We start from the raw sequence: 21,673 nt of genomic DNA on the forward strand, positions 1-21,673 counted from the left end.
TTAGGGGCTGCAAATGTGAAACCATTGATATTTAGATTCTTAGAGATCTCATAGAGTGAGCTGGCAGTGTCAAAAAATGTGTAAGATTGATGCAAACTGCATATACAGAGGATTATAGGTATTCGAGCCCATTTAGAAAATATCATTGAGTGATAGAAGCTGTGGAGAGCATCAGGATACAGCAGAAACAGTGAATCCACGTTTTTGCATCATCGAATCCATCATCTCCAGTGAATAATTAAACTCTCTTGTCCTTCAAGATCATTTACCAGACCATCTTTTGATCTGAAGTCGACCAAAATTACTATCAAGAAACTCAAAATATTCTAGAGGGTTGAATCTCAAATACTCCCCAATGCAAGGATAAACATCAAACTCTTCAGCAAATAGACTCTCACATCTCCAACATGTCAAAAGACGACATCGAATCTCGGCCTGCCAAGTCCCTGGGATTTCGGAAAGTTTTTGTGGCCCTCTCCAGGACCTCCTCGCTCACTATAGCCAGTATCAAGCAGAAATGTAAGTCATTCTTTCGAAACTACATGATCACTGCTCAACTGTTACTTTTCCACAGTCAAACAAGGTGTAACGACCTCACATCTGCCCAACAGAGCAAAAGACAAGGAGCAGCGAAAGCCTGCCCTTACAGGAGTCCAAGCAAGAAATAGACCATCCGAGAAGAAGGTTGACAAGAAGGAATCTGAGAAGAGAAAGAATAAGAATGGAAAGAAGTCAACACAGGATAAGCGGACCTTCAATGTACCTAAGCGCAGGTCAAAAGCACGCGTGGAAAAGGAGACAAGATCTGGCAAAGTAAGGAAGGTAGCCAACCTGCCAAAGATCTCTTACATTAAATTGAAAAACTTCTGTAAGTAAAATCCTTCTGCTCCCTATCACAGACACTTTTTAACAATGACTTTGTATAGTGAAACCAGTTTACCTTTATGTTTTCTACACAGACTTGTACTAGCGATTCGGGAACCCAAAATATCCCCTCCATGAGACAGAGACCTTTCCTCGGGACCAAAAACGACAAGAAAAAAAAGTTTGGATTGATCGAATTTAAGTATTATCACAATTTTCCAAAGGAGATTCCATCTAAGATCTGGAGAGCAACATTTAAAACTCGCATTGTCCTTGTGGAAGTTCATGTTAAAATGAACACTGATATTGAAAAGATGAAAATTGTTGGAGCACACATGAGCGTCCCGATCGCTTTGAGAGTTTGCCGAGAAAGTCGAGCTGAAGCACTTTTGTGGTACAGAGATCTAGTCCCCGAAAATTTTAGGCCCATATGCTTTCATCCTACTCTTGATTCCTTCGCAATCAGAGCAATGAAGGTTGCTCGTGATGCAGACCCGAAGAAAAGATGGACCGAAGTCACTTATTTCGTCAAAGACATTATATATATTCTGGGTTATATGGGCTCTGTCTATAAAGAAATTCCAAAATTCGTTCGACGCATCACTATGTCGAGAGCATGCTGGAGTCAAGATCGATTTTGGGATACGAGAATGCAGTTGGCATGGAATGAAGGTTGGGGTTATGATGGATTGAAGGAGATTGTCGTGTTAGAGTTTCTCGACAACACAGTCTACTATTTACAGCATGAGAAATTTCTTCAAAGTCACTTTGAGATCATAAAGCGGACGCATCCTGCTTGCGTTATGCCAAGAATTCGAATTTTTCTAGATCATGTGGGCCACTTACCTTACAGTAGTGATAATTTCTCTGAGATAATGGGGGAGGGAAGATATGAAGATATCGATACAAAGTATTACCGCTGTCGTAGGTGCGATTCATGTTGGGTCAAGTGGTTTGAGTCGGATTTCTGAAAAAGAATAGGAGTAAGCATGAAAAAGGGGTGTATATCTGTACATAAACAAGTTCATAGGTAAAACGGCGATTACTACAAAGACATATTGATATGATATCATGACATAAAAGTGATACTTGCAGCTATTTATCATGTGAACTCATTTAAAATCTGGAAATTTATTCGCTACAAGTGTGATTCTCTCGTTTTGCCCGCATTTTTGGGAAAGAGCTCTCTGGTTTTACGTACCTCGAAAAATTGATAAAACTGACAATTCTTGATATAGGAAGACCCGAAATAGAATTTAATGCTTCACCAGGTGTCGTTAGTGAACTAGAAACCTTCACTACCCGGAAAACAGGAGAGAGAGAAAAGATGACACTTGTCAGCCAAGGCAATGGTCGACGATCGCTGCTGATCAATAATTGATTCGAGTGATTGACAGAAACTAGACCCAATTATCTTTGACTAGGTTTCTTGTACTGTCAAAATTTCCCAAAGTAATCAGACTAACTAAAGAACCTTTGAAGCTACTTTGTCATACCTCACCCGCTAAGTAGACCGACAGCATTTTGGCATCGTAGAGCAAAAGCACTTAATCAAACGCGCCATGTAACTTTAAATTGAGACTGATTCCCATAATTTCTTCTTCATCTATTCTCTGTTAGTGACGAATCTGTCTTCTCTCACTCATTGACCAAGTATCGTACATTAATCTACTTTTATATCAAATTGTCATTTAAAGAACCTCTCTCTCCGCCGAAATCACTTCCACACAGTTCAGAAGTGATTAATTAGTTCATTGGACTTCTGTAGCTATCATCGATTGCCTCAAAAACATCTTCATAATTCTATTTACGTTGAAGATATGGTGCAATATTCGCATATTCCTGGTGGCATGAAGCCAAAAAAAAGAGTTGTCATCTCTAAGGCTCTTGCAAAACTTTCCCCTCGCAGGATTTATGAGCGATGTAAGTATCAGTCCAATCCAGTTGCTTTCCTGTAACACTGGGGGCAAATGCTTGTGTCAAAACTCTAGACATATGCACGTGAGTAATCTCTGACAGACATTGTAGGTTATTCCAAGCGCTTTGTAGCAGAGCCAGTCGACTCGGAGTCCATCTGCTTTACAAACCTTCCCTACGAAATTCGTCTAATGATTTGGCACTACTGCTTCGAATCTCGTGTAGTCACCATAACCGCCCATAACAGCTGGACCGACGACTCTCGCGAATATAAGCCGGCCATATCATCAGTCCACGCGGTTATGCCAGTGACTCTTAGCATCAACAGGGAAAGCCGATATGAAACGCTTCTGCACTACACAGACTTGATTCGGAACCCTGGATTGTTCCGCGACCCAGTATATTTCAATCCAAAGCTTGATAAGCTCGCCATTCACGTAGTCTACAAAAACAGATTTAGAAGATGGAGTGCATTGCCTACTCATTGCTTATGCTTTAACTTCCACACTTTGGCCGAAATTTCGCTATACTCACCAAATATGTACAGGATGGAGCATTTTCACGTATCTCGAGAAGAAGCTCTCTGCGAAACATCCAGATGTTATGGCAGTCTATTTGTGCTTTGGCCCGATTTAATGCACGAATTTCATAACTTGAAAACCATCGTAGTCCAGTCGCCTAATGTCAATGAGACAATGGTCCTCAACAAAATCTCGAAAGATGGTAGTTGGGTCGTGCGAGAACCCGTCTGGAAGGCCATCAAATCAATGGAGAATTTCGAAGATGATAATTGGCGGATCACACAGAGAGATGACCACAATGTATCATCGTCGTATTATGATCGCCGCCGTGGAAGATCAACAGAACTTAAATAAGGATTGTTATGCGAATTATCACATGTAACTCAACTTGACCGTTTTCAAGTGTCAATTTTGACTCTTACCTTCAGGATTGCAATACTGCTACCCTATTGTTCACCCACACGCTCGCGTTGTATCTCTTGTTTCTTAAGGTTTGATTTACGCTACAGAGTCTATGGCACCAGATACCTTAGGAATATTCAAGATATTCATTCGCTACGGTGGATTAGTCAGGCACATCTGTTACCTCCCAAGGCTTCTTCTCGGTTGATATCTTCTTCAACATACTATCGCATATCATACAAGAATACGCATCTTCTTACGAATCATCAAATACGGTATACACTGCATTCATAAATTGTACGGTCTCACGATCACCGAGTCGTGAATACGGCACTATTTCACCTTCATTCCGAACTTCTCCGCAGTCTATATAAGTACTATGAGCCTACTCATCCATTGCTATTGCCATTCTATCCACGAAATAGCGACTCTTCTACATAATAATTTGCAACCTCAACTTAACAAAACACAAAACTGCATACCCATTTTTCCACCTGAGACCGACAACAAATCACCAAATCTGTCATTCAAAATGGTCCAATGCTCTGGAATTCACGACGCATATAGTCCCCAGAAACAGAATTGGTCCTTAAAAATCCTCTTCCTGATGCTAGGATCGATGCTAGGGTTCTTTTTCTGCAGCATAAAGCATTCTTGTAAGTATGAGACTCAACCTTGGTCGTTCAGTTACCATACCTAAACTCCATGAATTCCTACAGAGTTTGAAGAGTCAGTAAAGAGAGTGGAAGGATAATCGATACGCACAATACAGAGGGTTGATGGAAGTTATTGTAACGGTTCAATGATAAGAGCTAGGAAATGCTAGTTCTGTATTCTTCAAAATTCATCAGGCCAGACTTTGTCACAATCGCAGCTATTCACTTTTCTATGTGTCAAGCTAATATTACTTTACAGTGCTACCCAAGAGACTCACAGCAATAACGCAGGTGGCTAAACCTACGAAAGAGTTGTCTTTCACATGTTTCTCTCGACTTCCCTTAGAGATCCGCAACCAAATATAGCAATCAGCTTTCCAAGGGCGGACCGTCACTCTACACGTTCATACTGCAAATCAATCTTGCCACTATCGTTCTTTCATCTCAAGAGGACTAAAAATCACTTTAGACTCAGTACAAGCAACCATGCCCACAACCCTTTGGGTAAATCAAGAAAGTAGGAACGAAACTCTTTCTCAATACAAGGATCTAATTCAGAATCCGGCGCTATTCCGCGATCCGTTGTACTTCAATTCGGATCTTGATACAATGGCGTTGGAAGTATACTATCCAACACGACCGGGGAAAGATAGGAGTTGGGTCCGTCAGAGAGGTGCGCGCAATCACCAGAAGTTGTCTCTCGACCTGAGGGACTTAGCAGAGTGCGCACCAAATATTCTAAAAGTGGTGAAATCATTGTATCTTCCTATGATCATGCTCGAGAATGGACCTGGAGCCACATCCAAAGGCCTTTTGCCCACATGCTGGAGTGGCATGGTACAATTCCATGCGTTGGAATTAGTCACAATCACAGGAGTAGAAAGCGACTTCCAAGACGGTATGCCAGTAGCTTCTACGAAAAGCGTAGCCAAATTCTTCCAATTCTCCTTCGAGAAGGAAAAGCGACAATTTCCTGACTGTCATATACCAAGATTGAACATGTTCCCACTGGACGATGAAAAGGAGAAAGCGACAGGATCAAATGATTACTTTCACTTCGCGGGAAATGGTCTTTTCGAAGACGATATAGTTGGAGGATCGTGGAACTTATGGTTTCAGGAACCAGAAAATTATTCCAAGGTCGATAGAAGCAAGAAGAGATGCGATGGTGGATTTGTTGAAGAAAGTATTCAGGATTTCAATGCGAGCAACGATGACGAAAAGAGACGGAATCACACTGGCAGGATTTCCGAGGCGGGGAATGATGGAGTCACCGTGGCGAGCAGGTTCAATAGTTCGAGATGGTCAGCGGAGTGAGGGTGAGGGAGAATCGGGGGTTCTTCTGGGCAATTTGATTTTGTAAAATCAGGTCCGTCTTCATACGTTCCGTGTATTGGAATGGGTTTCTGAATGAAGCAGATGTTTGATTTGGCAGAGGCTGTGCATTTATGCACAGGCAGACTTATGGACAGCTAGATATGTTGCTGGTAGCTAGTATTAATATGACGTTATTGATAATTATCACCGAGGTACCTCGATACCTCACACAGAAATCCACGTAAAGGCTTCACAAAATATCACCATAAGACTCACTCAACTTGATTGATTCATGTTCGCATTGATATGAATTTTAGATAGCTATTGGAAATTTTCAAAAATGACTCCCGATGATATCACTCTTGTATCTCGGGATCTATTATAAAAACATCATCAATGAAGCGACTCGCAATAATTTTCGATTAAGAACTTACCAAATTAATTTTTACAATTATTTGAGAACCACATGAATTAGGAGGAAGATGAAATTCAAGACTCTGAATGATAGATTGAAATAATTGAAGACCGTTTATGAGTTACCACCAATTGATGAATTAAGTAACATTGTCAATGTGTATCAACTAACCCAGAAGATACACCACGAAAATCTTGATCTACAAAAGCTCTATGAAGAAACAAGCAACTTTCTCATCACTACGCTGACGCCGAAGAATGAAAACAACCCAATTCTAACCACTACTTCCATCCTCACGCTTTGTCCCATTCCCGCCAATTTCATCCACCACTCTCTCCCTAACATCACCTCTCTCCTCCAAGACCTCATCAATCGTTCTGACTGGTCCCTTGAAAAACGTCCTCCCTCCATATTTCGGACACCAATAATACGCGGTACAAAAAATCAGTACAAATCCCAACACCACAACCGCATAATTCATTTCATCCGCCGTTGGATCTTCATAGCTGGGGAATAATAACAATACAAAGATGAAAGTCATCCAGATAACCGAGTAGACTGCACTGATATAACTAATCTTATCGCCCATGTACCAAACCCCAGGTGTGAAATTGCCGAAAAGAAGACGGGATACGAGAGGCATACAGTAAGCGAAGTAGAGGCCCATAATTGCAAGGTTGAAGATGCTGTTTATGGCGATGGTGTTGACGAGCATGAGAAGACCTTCGGTGAGTGTGCAAAGAGCGACGAAGGAGATGGCACGGATTGGAATTTTGTTGGATGAGAGAACACGGAGGTAGGATGAAAATGGGAGGCCGTGGTCTGTTTAAAATTGTGTTAACTTTCCTCTGTCATATGAAAATATTGTTTATCGGCCAGCAACGAAGTGGTGTCACTAACCTCTAGCAAAAGCAAAAGTCTCTCTCGAAGCCGCAACCATCAGGATCGAACAATTGGCCACACTGGAAAGCCACAGGAAAACCAACAAGGCAACACTTCCATTCTTTCCCAAACTATTGAATGCAATCTGTGCCAGAGGCTGACCCAATGGTGACGTCACTATGCCTATCACGTCCGTCCCCATACAGAATGCAATCGTTATAATAACCGCCCATCCCGTCACTGCAGCTGTAATCAATGAAGAGACCATTGCGAATGGCACTGCTTTGGCGGCATTACTGGCCTCTTCCGCTATGGTCGCTGCACTTTCAAATCCGGAGACAACCCATACTGGGGTAAGAAATGAGAGCATGAAGGCCCAACCATTATTTGTCCAAAACCCGGTGTTTTCGAAATCTGTAAAGACAAAACTCGCAGAGTTTTTAAGTTCTGAGGGTGTTCCAGCGGCGAGGGCAACAATCAGAGCAAAAAGCATGGCAAATTGTAAGAATATGTAAAACATATTAAGACGAGAGAGGATTTGTGACGGCACGCAAGTCATTGCAAAGGTCAGGAAGGTGGTTGCTGCGAACATGCCGTAATTTTGATATTTTGTAGCGACAAAAGCAGAATCTGTATTGATACTACAGATCGCGCCAAGAATAAGAGTCGCTGCATAAATTGTCGATGCGTATATCGAGATATACCCTAAGACGTTCATGTACCCCCTAAAAAGACACAGTTAGAGTTTTGTGTGGAAATGGTTACGGATGAAGGAACGTACGCAAGCCAGCACATGAAAGCCCTCTGCCGTGGTGGTGTGAGACGTGCAACCCACTGTCAAGTGTTAATATTCATGAGTCAATCAATGATTTTCAGGTATTAAAGACTTGCATAATACAATCCTCCAGAAGTAGGCATGCTGCTTCCTAATTCCCCCAGGCTCAATGCTACTGGAATAAGCAACAGACATCCAACCAGATACGTCCACACCATTCCCACACTCCCGGCACTGCCTAAGCTGAAAATCATACTCTCGGCAATTGCTGGAGCGATTCCCATAGAGCCAAAACTTTGTCCGAACACAGTGGTGTATGAGAATTCGCGTTTTAATTCAGCTCGATATCCCAGGGATGCCAATAACTCGTCATCGGCAGATATCGTCTCACCTTTCTCTACACCCAGCATTTCGGCGGCTTTTGCGATCTGTTCAGATCGTGATATGGATGAGGTGTTGCTGCCATCGCGTTTCCCCTTTTCAGAGGACTTGCCTGTTTCCTCAGACATGGGGAAGCGCAGCCACGCAAGACGTTATCAAAATCTTTTAATTGTGTTGATAGTTCCAAAAAATAATAATTCAATTTTGAATAATGTGTTGCAGAATTGTTGCGAACGTAAGTCTAAGGGATCCTAAAAAAATGGGGTATGAAATTCTTTTAAATTATGTCCCGAGCTCCTCCAAATCCGAGATAAGAAAACTATAACCTATGAATCCAAGGCTTAATGCCGTGAAATAATCCCATCATTGAGCCTTGCTATGCAGTATGAACGACTTCATTCCTGCATACTTAGCATCATTGATGTCCTACGCGACGGAGACAACACAAGCCATGCAGTGACATGCGAGCCATGTTGAGATGGGAGTTCGGGATGTTGAGATAAGGAATCTGGGGAGCATGCTTGCTAATGGTCACAGCGTTTGGGACCGATAAGGAGCCCTGAGACGATAGAACCAGCGGAACTATCTTTGAAAGTATGAATATCGAATTCAAAGATATCGATACCGATAAGCATTTCAATTGAGTAATGAATAAACACTACAATGCTTGTATCCAAAGAGAAACCGAGGTATGAGAACACCACTTGATAGTCTTTATTGCGCAGCATCTAATATCGTGACGTCTTGATTTCGCCATCTCATCCGATCCCACCCCAGATTGAGCTCGAATTCCATCATCAGAAAGGCAGGGCTGCATCAGATCCTCATTTTCCGAGGACGTCACTGTCGCGACCTTCCTCATTCTCATGCTGCAATCTGCTTACGATTGGCTTTTCATAGATAGTACACTGCTAGGGTGCTCTCATCTGTCGAGGCTCACATAGATAGGGACTGCCTGTTGTCTTATCGACGCGAATCACTCAATTCGCTGCGAAGGATGAAGGAGAAAGGGTGAAGATTTTCATCTTAAGCATTGTGCTAGATGTGATGATGTTTCTTAAAGATAGCAATAGAGCTTGATATGATTGGCTTCAATCTTCCGACTGACAAACCATATGCACAGTTGATCTGAAGATGGTTGAGATTTTGTATTCCCATATGTTTCTGAAAGCATGATTGAGGTCTGCGAGATCAAGGAACGTAAATCTCGTGATATGGACATGTAAATGGAGTCAGGAAACCGTGATAATGACGGCGAGTGCGCGTTTTTTGAGATAGACTAGAAGATAATGATATCAAGAAGATCAAAGCATATTTGTAGACATCAGTGGTTTTGTTCATTGAGATGCATTGTGGGCGAGGTGATTATGTAATCAAATGGCGAAATAGGAAGGAAGGAAGTAACAAATGAAGATGTGTCATAGAAATTTTGCTTTCTTCATCCCACGTTCATCCTGAATTTTCACCTCCATTATCAATTGAAACCATTTTGAGAGTCAACTCAACGCATTGCAGGAATTGTTGCCAGTATTGCCTAATCATGAGATGAAGAAGTCTTCAAAGTGGCGTGTTTGAAAAGGACATTGAAATCCTTTCTCTCGGTGGAGATTTTAACATTGATAGAGTCTACGCGGAAGGACAACATACAATCATATAAATCGTTTCACAAGCTTTCGACGTCTATTAAATGGTGAAGCAGTATCAAATACGGTTTTATATATGTGCGAAAGCCATAATATGCCATCTACTCTGTAGGATCTTTGGTACATCCTTTCCATTCAGATCCGAGTTCAATTCCAGTCTCATGTGCAGGATTGATCAAAAGTTCGAAACAGGTATCTTCATTACATTGCGATATTGATTATCTATATATGAGCACTTCTTTCGATGTCCATATGTCAAATCCACCTCTCCGCGAGATCTCCTACTTTTCTGTTTTCCTCTGCTTCTTCTTGTTTTGCCTGTTGGCATCACAAAATGTGCGTTCTGACGCTTTCAGTTCTGGCTGGAGACTTTTCTTGCCCCTTCTATCTCTCTTTCTGTCTCCGCGGCCTTAGAAATCTACTCTCGAGATCCAATCGTGCGGCTTTCGTTATGGACCAACTCGGTCTGCCATTTATTATTTGATTTGGTTTTGCCTTGAAATTTGCTTCTTCTGCTTCGCAACACATCTCTTTCCGATAATATTTTGATCGAAATTGAACGATGAATTTACTAATTCAGAACCCACTCGTGCCGACGCCAGGTTGCTTTGATTTCTTCAAATTGACGTCTTATCATCATAATTTTCGGATCAAATCGAAAATACAGTGTTGTTCTTACTATTATCACCTGAGTGTTTAACCAGTAACTTTTTGAAATGTCATTCTTATGCTCTATTGATATCCACATAAAAGCAAAGATGCCGACGAACGAATGTCTAATGGAACAAAATTTTCCATTGGATGCCTACTGGTATCCGGCAACAATCTTTTGGGTCAAACTCTCTCTCCTGACTGGCTGCCCATAGCGATAATCTCGACTTGATTTGAATTTTGGGATGTAAGGACTGTGGGTGGAGTTACAAATTCATCAAACTCAAATCAATCCTTGCTACTTTGGCATGCAGTGTAACATCAAAGCCAGTGTTGTAATCTACCGCTGCTTTTGTGGGTATCAACTATGCAAACTTCACCTCACTGAGGTGATGGAACCCGAGTCTCACAATTTTTACACCAACTTCTTTAGTCATGGATTGTTGGAGTGCCTAATAAGTTTTTTTGCCATTGTCTATCTATTATTGAGGTCATACAAGAAGTTATCTTAATCCGGTATCTCCATTATTCTAGATAGACCAGTCCAGTGATTTACAGCTTCGAAAAATACTTCATATCTCTTTAGATAGATTTATCTATATCCACTCCAGTCTGCCTTTTCCATGTACTCTTTTATACTGGTGAATTTGACATTGGAATCAAGCTGAACACGTCAGTTCAAACATTTTTCTCATATCGCATGGGATAGAACTTACATCTTTAGGCAAGACGAGGTCTCCCCATCCAAATTCCGCACTAGCAGCCATGGACTCTGCTGCTTCTCTTCCAAGTCCTCCTGGGCGAGCCCTATCGTGGGCTTCGACAGTCACTTCTTCGCAAGTGACTTTGTTCCCAGTTACCTGTTCCCAGATCTCGAAAAAGGTAACGAGACTTGCTGCTTCGCTAACTCCCAATAAGTCTTGCTTTGGAGGACTTCGAACCAACAATTCCACGAAAGCACCTGCATCAGTCGGTACAACAAATGGATGTTCCGCTTCATTTGGACTGGCATTGTGGTAAACATATTCACCCGAACCATCATCCTTCGTAGGCGTATCAGTTCCACGAGTTCTCAGCCAGGAAATATGACGTCATACCTTTTTTTTAATCCGAAGGAGTCCCCATATTCTTTCACATTTGTTGTATAAATGCCCATATTCAGCAAACTGCTCTTCTCCCACAAATCCTTCTGCTCTTTCTGCAAATACGTCGCAACCTCCGCTTTTGCATCAAAATGGTACACATAGGTATATTTTCCTTTACTCAACTTCTTGAAAGGGGGCAGGGTACTCCAAATAAATCTCTCAAGTTTCCCTTCTTCGTGCAAAATTTTGGCCGCGGCGTCGACAATTGCTTTGCCTCGACGAATCTCAATGGCAGCAGCGTATTCACCAGTGACCCGATCTCCCTGCCTGGAAAGCTCTTCATACTTTTTGTAGAACGGTTCCCAGAAATTTGTGACAGCGAAGATTGCTTCTGCGCCAGAGAAAGCTGGGATAAGTGAGGCTGGGTCATCTTGCTCGGCACTGACAACCTCTACGCCTTGATTTGAGAGAGCTTGGGCTGATGGCGATGAGGTATTTCGAGTGATCCCTCGGACTTTCCACCCTAGTGAGAGAAATTTGGCAGCTACAGCACCACCCTATGATAAATGTAAGTATCAGCCACTCGTAGTGTGAAGGTGAAAGATAGGATACCTGTATGCCAGTTGCTCCTAGAACGACGATAGTTTTGGCCATGATGACGACTTGTGGAAGTGTGGAGAAAGAGATTGGAGAAATCTGTAGGATTGAAGCTGAAAAGGACTTGGAATTCAGAATTTATCTGTATATATCTCCAGAGAAGCCATCTTTGTCGACATATTTATACTTCATCAAGCTCGATTGTCGAACCAATTATCCTGACAAAGTCATGATTATAAATCGACGGACCCAATTCCATTCACGGCATTGATGTAGGTAGGTAAACATCATCAAAACATCCAGTTTGAATCCATCAAATTCACCTACAAGTCTCACATCGCTGATAAATCGAGAAAAATTATATGGTCAATTGATCAATGAGCATCAAGATTTGTGACGATCACGGCGAGCGGCGGCCGAAATCCCGCCAAGAAGCTATGGTGGAGCCTTACCTACATGGCTTGATGTCTAAGCAGTGCAAAACATTTACAACATCATTTGAACATATCAGCCTTTCAAGTCTCCGCCGGTCCGCCGGAGACGTTCAAAAGCCTAGCTTTCGATCACTCTCTATGCGAATATATCATCATGGTTATCTGTAACTTCGTGTTCAGCAGTATTCACCACAAAACACCAACATCCATTCAAATCGGCTTCAAAAATGCTCGTGCCCGCCAAGATGTGCTAGTATTTTACATGCCGAAGACTCTTCCATGCCGAAGCTTACTATGCACTCGGGAAAAGTGTTTCGGGTTATTCCCTTTTCGCAACAAAGTCTACCGTGTCCGCCCAGTTTACAGAGGCGGGTTTCCTCCGAGCCCTTCCGCCGACCACCACGCGTTGGGATATTTCTGGAGCAATTTCGGAGAAGAGAAAGCATGTGTCAGAAAGTGGGGCATTGACACTTTCTGTCTAGCCGTTCTTCAATCAAAAGCGTAGATATCCAGCGAGAGCCTCTCCAAATTGTACAGAAGTCAATTCTTGGGAATCTCTGTGTCTTCGAGCAGATCATCACCTACTATATCAAATCAACAACTTCCTATACCACTTTCCTCACCATGGTTAAATTTTTGAGTCTACGATTGTCAAGCCACATCGCAATTGATCTATTTTCCATCAACTTTATTGATTCCTTCACACGGAATTAAGGTATAAGGGACAACATACATTTTTTCAGGAGGGCCATTTTGATATGAAGTCAGCGAGTTCATACAGTATGCGACTCTCCGTTCCAGAATCGATGAGTCGAGACTCAAGAAGAAGTACCTCAAACTATGGTTACCTCCTTTTGGGATAGGCAGTGGATAGTGACAGCAGTGACATTCAATCAGATAAGATAGCAAGCAACATGCTTGCGATCTTATCTGCATCAATCAATTTCCAGCCAGGGGCTATGCGAAATCGGCATTTTCGAAAAATTTCTGACCGTACCCGAAGAGATGGATTGATTCCCCTGGACGCACCGTCAGTGGGTTTAGCCGGAGTGGTTTAGCATGGAGAGAATTGACGATTGGAAAATCATTCATGACGTAATCTTGATGGACAATTCTCAAAAACCACTTGGCAAAGCCACACCTTTTTACTCATGCTTGCCCAGGTGTAGCTTTCGAATATCGCTGACATTAAAAGTTAATTCCTCAGTGAATCAGAAGTCAAAGGGCTGAGAACTTGAGATCAGTCTTCCGGGATTTTGAGTGGAGCTAGGAGATCCACACGTGCCAACTCAAATCGGACGCTGTTTGTAGATCTCATTTACGAGAACAAATGCCTCACAATGATCAAAGTGGGATCCATAGATTTAGATGGGATAACCGGATATGCAACTTCTATTAAAAAAAAAAGGCGTGATAGTCTCGAAATTTTTTCTAGATCATTCGTCCTAATCCTTACCTCAATTTACTTGAAGTCGAGATGCTCTTCTCGTCTTTGCGGTCGACGACATGTTTATTGATCTCATTTGTACTGACTGATCATGTTAACGCTAAACCATATGTTCTGGACCACAGGACAAATGTCTCGTACACAGGAATTACCTCTAGCAGAGGGGTGGAAACTTTCCGGGGTATCCGATACGGTTTAGATACAAGTGGTGAAAACAGATTCGCCCCTCCTCGAGCTTTCGTCCCTCTCCACGGCTATCATTACAATGCTACGATCCCGGGTTTTGATTGCCCTCAGCCTCCAGACTCGGGTTTCTTGTTCCAAACAAACGTCACAAATATTTCAGAAGATTGCTTGAATCTGAATATTGCCAGACCATCTTGGGCTAAGGATGGCTCAAAGTTGCCAGTCATGGTTTACATCTATGGAGGTAAGTAAGTCTATGAATCTCCATTAGTCGAATCCACTAACCATTGCAGGTGCATTAATTGACGGCACTGTCAATGAGAGGACCACTGCACCTGATGGACTTATCCATGCATCTGTTGAAGGCGGTCAGCCTGTAATCTATGTTGGAATGAACTACCGTCTCAATATTTTCGGGTTTGCAGCTTCTGAAGCTCTGAGACCAAACAAGTCTCTCAATGTGGGTCTCAAGGATCAAAGATTGGCTCTTGAATGGATCCAACGGAACATTGAAATATTTGGGGGAGATAAAGATCAAGTGACAATCTTCGGACAATCCTCAGGAGGTTTGAGCGTGGGTTTACAAATTCTCGCGTACGGAGGCTCGAAGCCTGTACCCTTTCACGCAGCTGTAATGGAAAGTACTGCACTCGAGCCAACTATGTCTTCAAACATCAGCTTCAATTCCACCGCTGCAGTTGCTGCTTTTGCTGGATGCAATACTACTGATTATCAATCCATGGCCACGATTGCCTGCTTGCGATCACTCTCCATGGAGACTCTCTTGAATCTCATGATTAACCAAGAAGTCGATAGCGCTGACAGCAATGACGGAGATATCTATCTCCCGATTGTCGACCAAGACTTCCTTCCTCAAAAAGCATCGAAACTCCTCGCACAAGGGAAATTTGCCAAAGTACCCATTATTGGTGGATGGATGGAAGATGACGCCACACTCTTCACATCTATCACCATTGAAACCGCAAATGATACAAGAGATTTCCTGTCCAACTTGTACAGAGGTGTCAATATGACTACATTTGATGAGCTCTTAGATCTGTATCCTGTATCCGAATTCCAAGCCGATCCCAGCGCAAACTTAAGTGCCGAGTACTATCGCTGCGCCCAGGTCTTTCGCGATGTCTTGCTCGCCTGCCCCACTGTTCTTTTTAGCCAAGCCATGGCTAAAAAATACAACACTACAAATCCACCGTCATATTTGTACGTTGGAAATCAAACAATCCTAACCTCCTATCTCGATGCTACGGGTGATGCTGGATTTGGGGTTATCCACACAAGTGAGCTTGCGTATCTTTTCAATAATATTGATCTCTTCAATGTCACGGATTTCGACCTTCCAGGATATGTTTTTGAGCCTACTGAAAGTGATTATGCGTTAGCGAAGAGTTTACCGTTGTCGTGGATTTCTCTTGGAAAATATGGGGACCCGTCGAAGATTAATGGATCGATGGCGGGGTGGACATCCGCGTGGCCAACCAGGGGAGGAGAGGGAGAGATCTTTGTCATTGGAGGTGGAAATGGGGGCATGAGCAAGCTCGGAAGTGATGGAGGGAATAGCGGAATAGTGGGAGAGAGGTTAGTGGAGAGATGTGGCTTCTTAGGGAGGGAGGATGTTATTGAACAGTTTCAGTACTGATAGGCAAGGTATCTACACCAATAATCAAAGGTTCATGTAATTAGTTCAACACGAAAATTTTGCTACATTCTAATGTGCCACTTCGTAGCCTGAAAGTTCCATCATACGGTGGCCCGTGCTTGAGATGCCTTATCCTCCGATGTTTTCCACGGTCCATTTTCCGTCCTCACAACAACATACCACTTCAGCGAGGAATCTTGTTCATCACTGACGCGCATCATTACCAGAATCTCCTTTTCCTTCTGGTCTTTACGATTTCAGAAAGGAAGCTCTGGGCGTTTTCGCAATGTAACTTTATGGCTTCGTGAAAGCCTTACTGGACTTGGTGCCCCTCGTTTGAGTGCAGATAATTTGAGCTCGCAGCGCAGTTCAAACCATGGCAGTTGACTCGAAAGAGTGCTTATAACTGCTTATTGGGAATACAAGCTCTTGTACTGCAATAACAATTGGATCAAATGAGAAACCTGCCTTCCCGTTTCCACTCCCGTCAAACGATGAGAACCTATTCTTTGGAACAATGATTGGTAATGCGTGACGATATGGCTGTCGCACGGCTCACGACACTGCCTGATCAATATGCAAGCTTCCGATCATACATTCTCCGATCATTTGATTAGTGCCACTTTGCACATAGTGGTGGCAAAGAAGAGTCTGGTGCGCTTGACTGCATTTGTACGACTATCGAGCCTCAAACTGCCTCACATGGCGCAGTATGAATAGAATGGTACTTGTATATCCCATCCCCCCCTCCCCTCCCACTTTTAAAAACTAATCTTCCAGCTCTTCAGACCTTTTCATACAGATTGAACATAGATTTTTCAGCACAATCACTAACGGTGGCCGAAGTTCTGGGAACTATTGCCAGTGGGATCAGTATCGCGCAGTTGGCTGGAAACCTTGCGTCTAGCATCATCAAGCTCAAAAATTACTGGGATCAAATTCAGGACGCACCCGACGATATCGCTATCCTTGTGCACGAGATTGAAAGTCACCATACCATCCTTCGCAGTATCTTGAAGGAGCAAGCGCAGCTCACAGTTTCATGTCAACCTACAGGTGGATTCTTTGATCAAAGTATAAAACTATGTCAGAATGCTTCTTTGAAATTAGACGGGCTTGTCAACGCCCTGACCACAGATATCAACTCCAATCGAAAATGGAAACGCACAATGGGCTCTGCCAACGTTCTATTGAAGGCGGAGCAATTAAAGAAATTGAAGAAGAGAATGAAAAATGCCACCAGATCCATGCATTTAGCCATATCTTGGCAGATGAAGTGAGTTTCTGCAACTATCCTTAATATTATACTGACAGGTCGTAGTACAGTTTTACAAAAACAATCCTCAACTCTCGCTTCAAATGTACAAGCGTCACTCGATCATTTCTTACAACACTGGCAGAATCACCTCTTGAACTCAGAACTTCCGCAGCCTACGTTTAGTACAAAAGCATCTCTGGACAGCGCGGTCCTAGCGCAAACCGCTAATATCACCACGAAGGCCAAAACTAGACTCCCTGTGGATAATGATTTTTATGAACAAGAACCGTTCCAAACTATGAAACAATAGAATTCGTCGAATTGGATCACCTTCACTTTTGGGTTAATCGGAAGGCAAAAATCTATCAAAAAAACCACAAAGGGGCGTTCCAGAAGTCCGAAACTGTGTACCACCCTCCGGCTTGGATATCCAGCAGGGCTTGGCAATGTATGTACATTAAGGATTTATCCTCGTTGAGATAGGATATCAACCTTCAAGCATGTCGCACTTTGGACGGGAATACGCCTTTCTTTGATTGTGTCGTTAGTGGTGATATCCTCAATGTGCAAAGGATGCTACGAGAGCGGACAGGTTTTGTGAATGACAGATTTTATTGCAGTACCCGCTTTTTTCAACCCAAGACTATGCAAGAGTGGGTAGGAGCAACTCCTCTCCATGTGAGTCTTCAAAAATTCTCCGAATCTTTGGATTATTTAACGGCTCTAACATTCTACAGATAGCAGCATATAACTGTCATCATAATCTATGTAAGTTACTTCTTTCTGCAAATGCCGATGTTTCAGCTGGAGATTATTGCACAGGGTAAGACTCTTACGAAGTTCACTTTGACTAGATGTTCCGCAATAGCTGAACAAAAATGCTAGTGCCACCCCTTTGCAGTATCTAATTTCTTCACCATATTCGAAAGGTAGAATCGACACCCGGAAGAAATCTTTGAAAGTACTTTACATCCTTGTTGGAGGAGGGGCGGAAGAAGAATTTTCTGGCAACAGTCACTTTCTCGAGAAAACAGAAATGCCTGAGGATATGTTTAGTTATATACAGCACCACACATTCTTGAAGGAGCCCCTATTCTCGGAAAAATGCAGCATTGCGGCAAGAATGTTAAAACGCAGGAAGATTCATGATAACCATCAGTGCATCAGATCGTTACTAGGCGGGTCAAAATTATCGGTTCACGCCAGGCTGCACTACAATGAAGAAGCGCTAAAGGAATTTTTCCAGGTCCTGTGTCTGGAGGTCACCAGCTTTAGGAATTATAAGTTTAAAGAAGAATTTTCCAGGGGTACTTCTTATTCAACTCCTGAACACCAACCATGGGAAGAATTTCTACGGGATTTGATAGCAGCACAGGTTTCTCTCCATGAGACTGGCCATTGTGGACTTACACTTCTACCGAAGAATTTGGAAGACACTGTGTTCCATACAGGGATAAACCACAGGGAACGGCAAATATTTGACTGGATCAAGATATTGCAGTCTTCTGGTATTGATCTAGAACAATATGGCAACAAAGAACGAACTATTTTCAAGGTGCAAAAGCGCAGCAATTTTAAGTCATTGGTTTCTTTGAGTCGCATAAGCCGAGTCGACACCTTGAATATTCGGCGCTCTGAGAAGTCAGTTCCCACTTATGAGTTAGGATTCTCAAGTTTGATCGGATTCAGCTACGGTTCTCGTGCTGAGGATTGGAAATTTTGGTTCTCAGAACCAACAGATCAATTTGCTGGGAAATTCAGGTCGCTCATCGAAGATCCTCCTTTAATGAACCTCGTTCCAGGCGCATGGATCGATAAGCCACTCTGTACTTATAGTGATACTTTCCAAAGTCCTTTACTGGATATAAACATCAGACTCAGCTGAATAAGTATTTTTCTGGCACTTTCTCTAGGGAGAATTAAGACATAAAATATCCTGTGATATTCACTTCAAGCAGCATTGACGAGAATGATGTCGGCGAAGTTGTTGTTTGGGTCTGGTTTAGCAGGAGCAGGTTTTCAAATGAACTCGTGGCAGGCACTCTTGCAATAGCTCAACGGTAACCCATGAATTCTTTTACACTATTAAAATATATACAATTTGAAAAATACACGGAGCACACATTATACAAACAATCCCGTCCGTTCATACCTCCTCGTTCTTACTTCCACTAGCTCTCCTGTAGCCTCTAGACCAACCGATCTCTGAAACTATGGGTATAAGGCCAAAGGACTGACTCCTTGAGCCGTTCCCAACGTAGTCTCGTACTGCAACTTCCACCACTCAACTCTTCTACGATCTTGCATAAACTGTCTGAATTGACTAGTCTGTGTTGTGTTACTCGTATAAACTGTGCCACCGATATCTAAGCTCTTTCTAGGTGATCCAGAAGTTGAAGCCTTTTGCCATTCATCACTGGTAACCCAAGCCAAGAAAACTTTAGCAGTAGCAGGTCTCTTGGTAGAAGCAAAAGCCGCAGCTGTTTGCGCCCATGCCATGTGCTGCTCTGGGGCTGCTGGTTGCGCCATTTGAAAGTATGTTTCGTTTGAGGGTGGATAAGTGGTGAATGAGAGAACTCTTCCCTTAGGGGAAGAACCAGATGCGGATTTGGTGGCGTTGTTGTGGTTGTCCCGCATGACGAACCCTGGGGTGGCAGTTCCGCGGACCCATTGAACGTCTTGTGCTGCAAGAGCATCGAGCCATTCAAACCCGTACTTTTCGATGATGATGGAGAAAAGATATCCAATTGCATCGTCATCATTGGGGTAGGTGGCCACAATCTTGCCCTTCCATTTTGGGTCTAGGAGGTCAGCATAGCTGGTTGGAGCGTCGGATGCTGAGACATAAGTACTGTCCCAGGAGAAAGTTCCGAAGCTGCCTGGAGGAAATAGTCAATACAACATACTCGAGCATAGTTCATCAAGCAATAAATACTAACCAATGTTAACAGGCAAAAATGCACCGTCAAGATCCGTCTCTCCCGAATAGAGATCAGCGAAAGTCGGAGGCTTATAAAACAGTAAGCGTCCCTCTTCCTTCCATCGTTGGAAATCATTGAGAGTTTGGAGCATGGCGATATCAACGGTTTCATTGTTAGCCCAGTACGCTCGATCAATTCGACTGTCGTGGTATTTGGAGAGGTCGACAGTAAGATCGAGAGTAATTTTTGGGAATCGCGCAGCCCAAGCTGCTTGCATGCTTTGACCTTGGACTCCGGCTATAATTGTGTCAATACATGTTTATTCATACAGAAAAACGATGAGATCAAAGCTAGCCATCGGAGAAGTTACTAACCATCACCACCTGAAGCTATGACTAATTTTCTATCTTCTTCGAGGGCTTTGTGGTAAAGTTCGTCAAGTGTCGAAGTATCGATTGGAACATTGTTCACCCAGGCGAATGAAGTGCCGAAGACGCTGCTCAAGGCAAGTGCTCCTGCAGTTGAGAAATACATTTTGGATCGAGTTGAAGCAGGAATGATTTGAGTGAAAAATGACTCCACAACCCGTGGTCTGCTCTGAAATGAAGATACACCGTAGAAGATGGGAAGCACCTATATATGTTTCCCACAAAAGAAAACATGGATACATCTGCCAACGAGGCTGATCGTGACCAAATGCAATGATCTCGCCATTTCTGCTGTGCACTGGCACTATGCCGATGCTTACCCGCCAGTTTTATCACAACGCAATGATTTCTAAAAACTCTCCATCGCTGATAAATGATGACGAGATCGGCACTCCACAAGTTTCACGAACGGCTCCCTCCAAATATAACTTCGGAACTCTATACAGAAGGTCAATTGACATCGGCTGCAATCAGTATCATCTCTAATTAAGATGTGGTTGCGTGAGAGGAATGTCACTCGGTAGGCTGAACATCCTTGTTTTACCGAAGCACTTAACCTTAAAATCAACCTTGATCCCCTGAATATCCATACATATTTCGTTGTATGTGAGGTGCAAGGCAGGAGACTTCACAGAAGGTTGAATCAACATTGGACGAAGCCCCTGACTAGAACAAGATAAGATGGGGTAGACCAATGATCTCCCCGGCTTTGAGTCCGTGCATTGGAAGCTAGTCAGTGCCCATCTGTGCCATCATAATTTATGAAAATTATGCGTTTAAGCGGAGTATACCGATCTCTGGTTCCTGATATCTCCGTATTGGTTAATGACCGTTATGTCCGCAAACTTAAAAAACTAGAATCAATCTCGATCTCGTTTCTTTTTACTAATCTATGTGATAAAAGAAATTTCCAGCAAGCTTTCGGTCCCGAAATGTTGAATTCCCAGCCATAATCTCCCAAAATGGCAATTCAATCACCACGTCAAAGCAGGGGTAGCTTGAGGGAGCCGAGACTTCGTTTACTTCTGCCGAAGCCTTGCGGAATTTCCCTCGTCTCCACTCACCCCCGTATAGCTTGGCTGCTTGGACAGCTCTTAGGGCCGAAGTGGAGTACTATAAAATATGCCCTGGGGAAGTTCTGTCGTAAATAAAGCGAATGTTGATGAAAAAAGCACATTGAAGCGACGACATGCACACATTGGGTATTAGGGTGTGGAACGCAGGGAATGATTAGAT

General features: G+C 43.0%; 9 protein-coding genes across 9 annotated transcripts; 6 read left to right on the top strand and 3 right to left on the bottom strand.

Annotated features, from left to right (window-relative positions):
- Window positions 1–407: 407 nt before the first annotated feature.
- EAE97_011448 (uncharacterized protein) lies at window positions 408–1,835 on the top strand (the record flags this gene model as incomplete). The annotated part of the gene is given in 4 exon segments (XM_038881963.1): window positions 408–519; window positions 575–868; window positions 927–946; window positions 960–1,835. 4 exon segments carry the CDS (start codon window positions 408–410, stop codon window positions 1,833–1,835), a joined length of 1,302 nt encoding a protein of 433 aa, XP_038727189.1.
- Window positions 1,836–2,684: 849 nt separating this feature from the next.
- Window positions 2,685–3,656, top strand: EAE97_011449 (uncharacterized protein; the record flags this gene model as incomplete). The annotated part of the gene is made up of 2 exons (XM_038881964.1): window positions 2,685–2,787; window positions 2,893–3,656. 2 exons carry the CDS (start codon window positions 2,685–2,687, stop codon window positions 3,654–3,656), a joined length of 867 nt encoding a protein of 288 aa, XP_038727190.1.
- Window positions 3,657–4,236: 580 nt separating this feature from the next.
- Window positions 4,237–5,677, top strand: EAE97_011450 (uncharacterized protein; the record flags this gene model as incomplete). Its single annotated transcript, XM_038881965.1, has 3 exons — window positions 4,237–4,360; window positions 4,620–4,651; window positions 4,727–5,677. The coding sequence occupies 3 exons, from the start codon at window positions 4,237–4,239 to the stop codon at window positions 5,675–5,677; spliced, it is 1,107 nt and encodes a 368-aa protein (XP_038727191.1).
- A 689-nt stretch (window positions 5,678–6,366) lies between these two features.
- On the bottom strand, window positions 6,367–8,258 carry EAE97_011451 (uncharacterized protein; the record flags this gene model as incomplete). Its single annotated transcript, XM_038881966.1, has 4 exons — window positions 6,367–6,914; window positions 6,993–7,699; window positions 7,756–7,808; window positions 7,866–8,258. The coding sequence occupies 4 exons, from the start codon at window positions 8,256–8,258 to the stop codon at window positions 6,367–6,369; spliced, it is 1,701 nt and encodes a 566-aa protein (XP_038727192.1).
- A 2,758-nt stretch (window positions 8,259–11,016) lies between these two features.
- Window positions 11,017–12,455, bottom strand: EAE97_011452 (uncharacterized protein; the record flags this gene model as incomplete). Its single annotated transcript, XM_038881967.1, has 4 exons — window positions 12,122–12,455; window positions 11,522–12,066; window positions 11,141–11,495; window positions 11,017–11,088 (listed from the first exon to the last, which is right to left on the bottom strand). The coding sequence occupies exons 1-4, from the start codon at window positions 12,161–12,163 to the stop codon at window positions 11,017–11,019; spliced, it is 1,014 nt and encodes a 337-aa protein (XP_038727193.1). The 5' UTR covers window positions 12,164–12,455.
- Window positions 12,456–14,017: 1,562 nt separating this feature from the next.
- On the top strand, window positions 14,018–15,830 carry EAE97_011453 (uncharacterized protein; the record flags this gene model as incomplete). The annotated part of the gene is made up of 2 exons (XM_038881968.1): window positions 14,018–14,417; window positions 14,467–15,830. 2 exons carry the CDS (start codon window positions 14,018–14,020, stop codon window positions 15,828–15,830), a joined length of 1,764 nt encoding a protein of 587 aa, XP_038727194.1.
- A 712-nt stretch (window positions 15,831–16,542) lies between these two features.
- Window positions 16,543–17,398, top strand: EAE97_011454 (uncharacterized protein; the record flags this gene model as incomplete). The annotated part of the gene is made up of 3 exons (XM_038881969.1): window positions 16,543–16,554; window positions 16,619–17,106; window positions 17,152–17,398. The coding sequence occupies 3 exons, from the start codon at window positions 16,543–16,545 to the stop codon at window positions 17,396–17,398; spliced, it is 747 nt and encodes a 248-aa protein (XP_038727195.1).
- A 335-nt stretch (window positions 17,399–17,733) lies between these two features.
- EAE97_011455 (uncharacterized protein) lies at window positions 17,734–18,973 on the top strand (the record flags this gene model as incomplete). The annotated part of the gene is made up of 3 exons (XM_038881970.1): window positions 17,734–17,766; window positions 17,826–17,911; window positions 17,974–18,973. 3 exons carry the CDS (start codon window positions 17,734–17,736, stop codon window positions 18,971–18,973), a joined length of 1,119 nt encoding a protein of 372 aa, XP_038727196.1.
- A 326-nt stretch (window positions 18,974–19,299) lies between these two features.
- EAE97_011456 (uncharacterized protein) lies at window positions 19,300–20,543 on the bottom strand (the record flags this gene model as incomplete). The annotated part of the gene is made up of 3 exons (XM_038881971.1): window positions 19,300–19,967; window positions 20,028–20,306; window positions 20,384–20,543. The coding sequence occupies 3 exons, from the start codon at window positions 20,541–20,543 to the stop codon at window positions 19,300–19,302; spliced, it is 1,107 nt and encodes a 368-aa protein (XP_038727197.1).
- Window positions 20,544–21,673: the final 1,130 nt, after the last annotated feature.

Source organism: Botrytis byssoidea (genome assembly GCF_014898295.1).
Source record: "Botrytis byssoidea strain MUCL 94 chromosome Unknown BBYS_037, whole genome shotgun sequence".
Taxonomy (NCBI): Eukaryota; Fungi; Ascomycota; class Leotiomycetes; order Helotiales; family Sclerotiniaceae; genus Botrytis; species Botrytis byssoidea.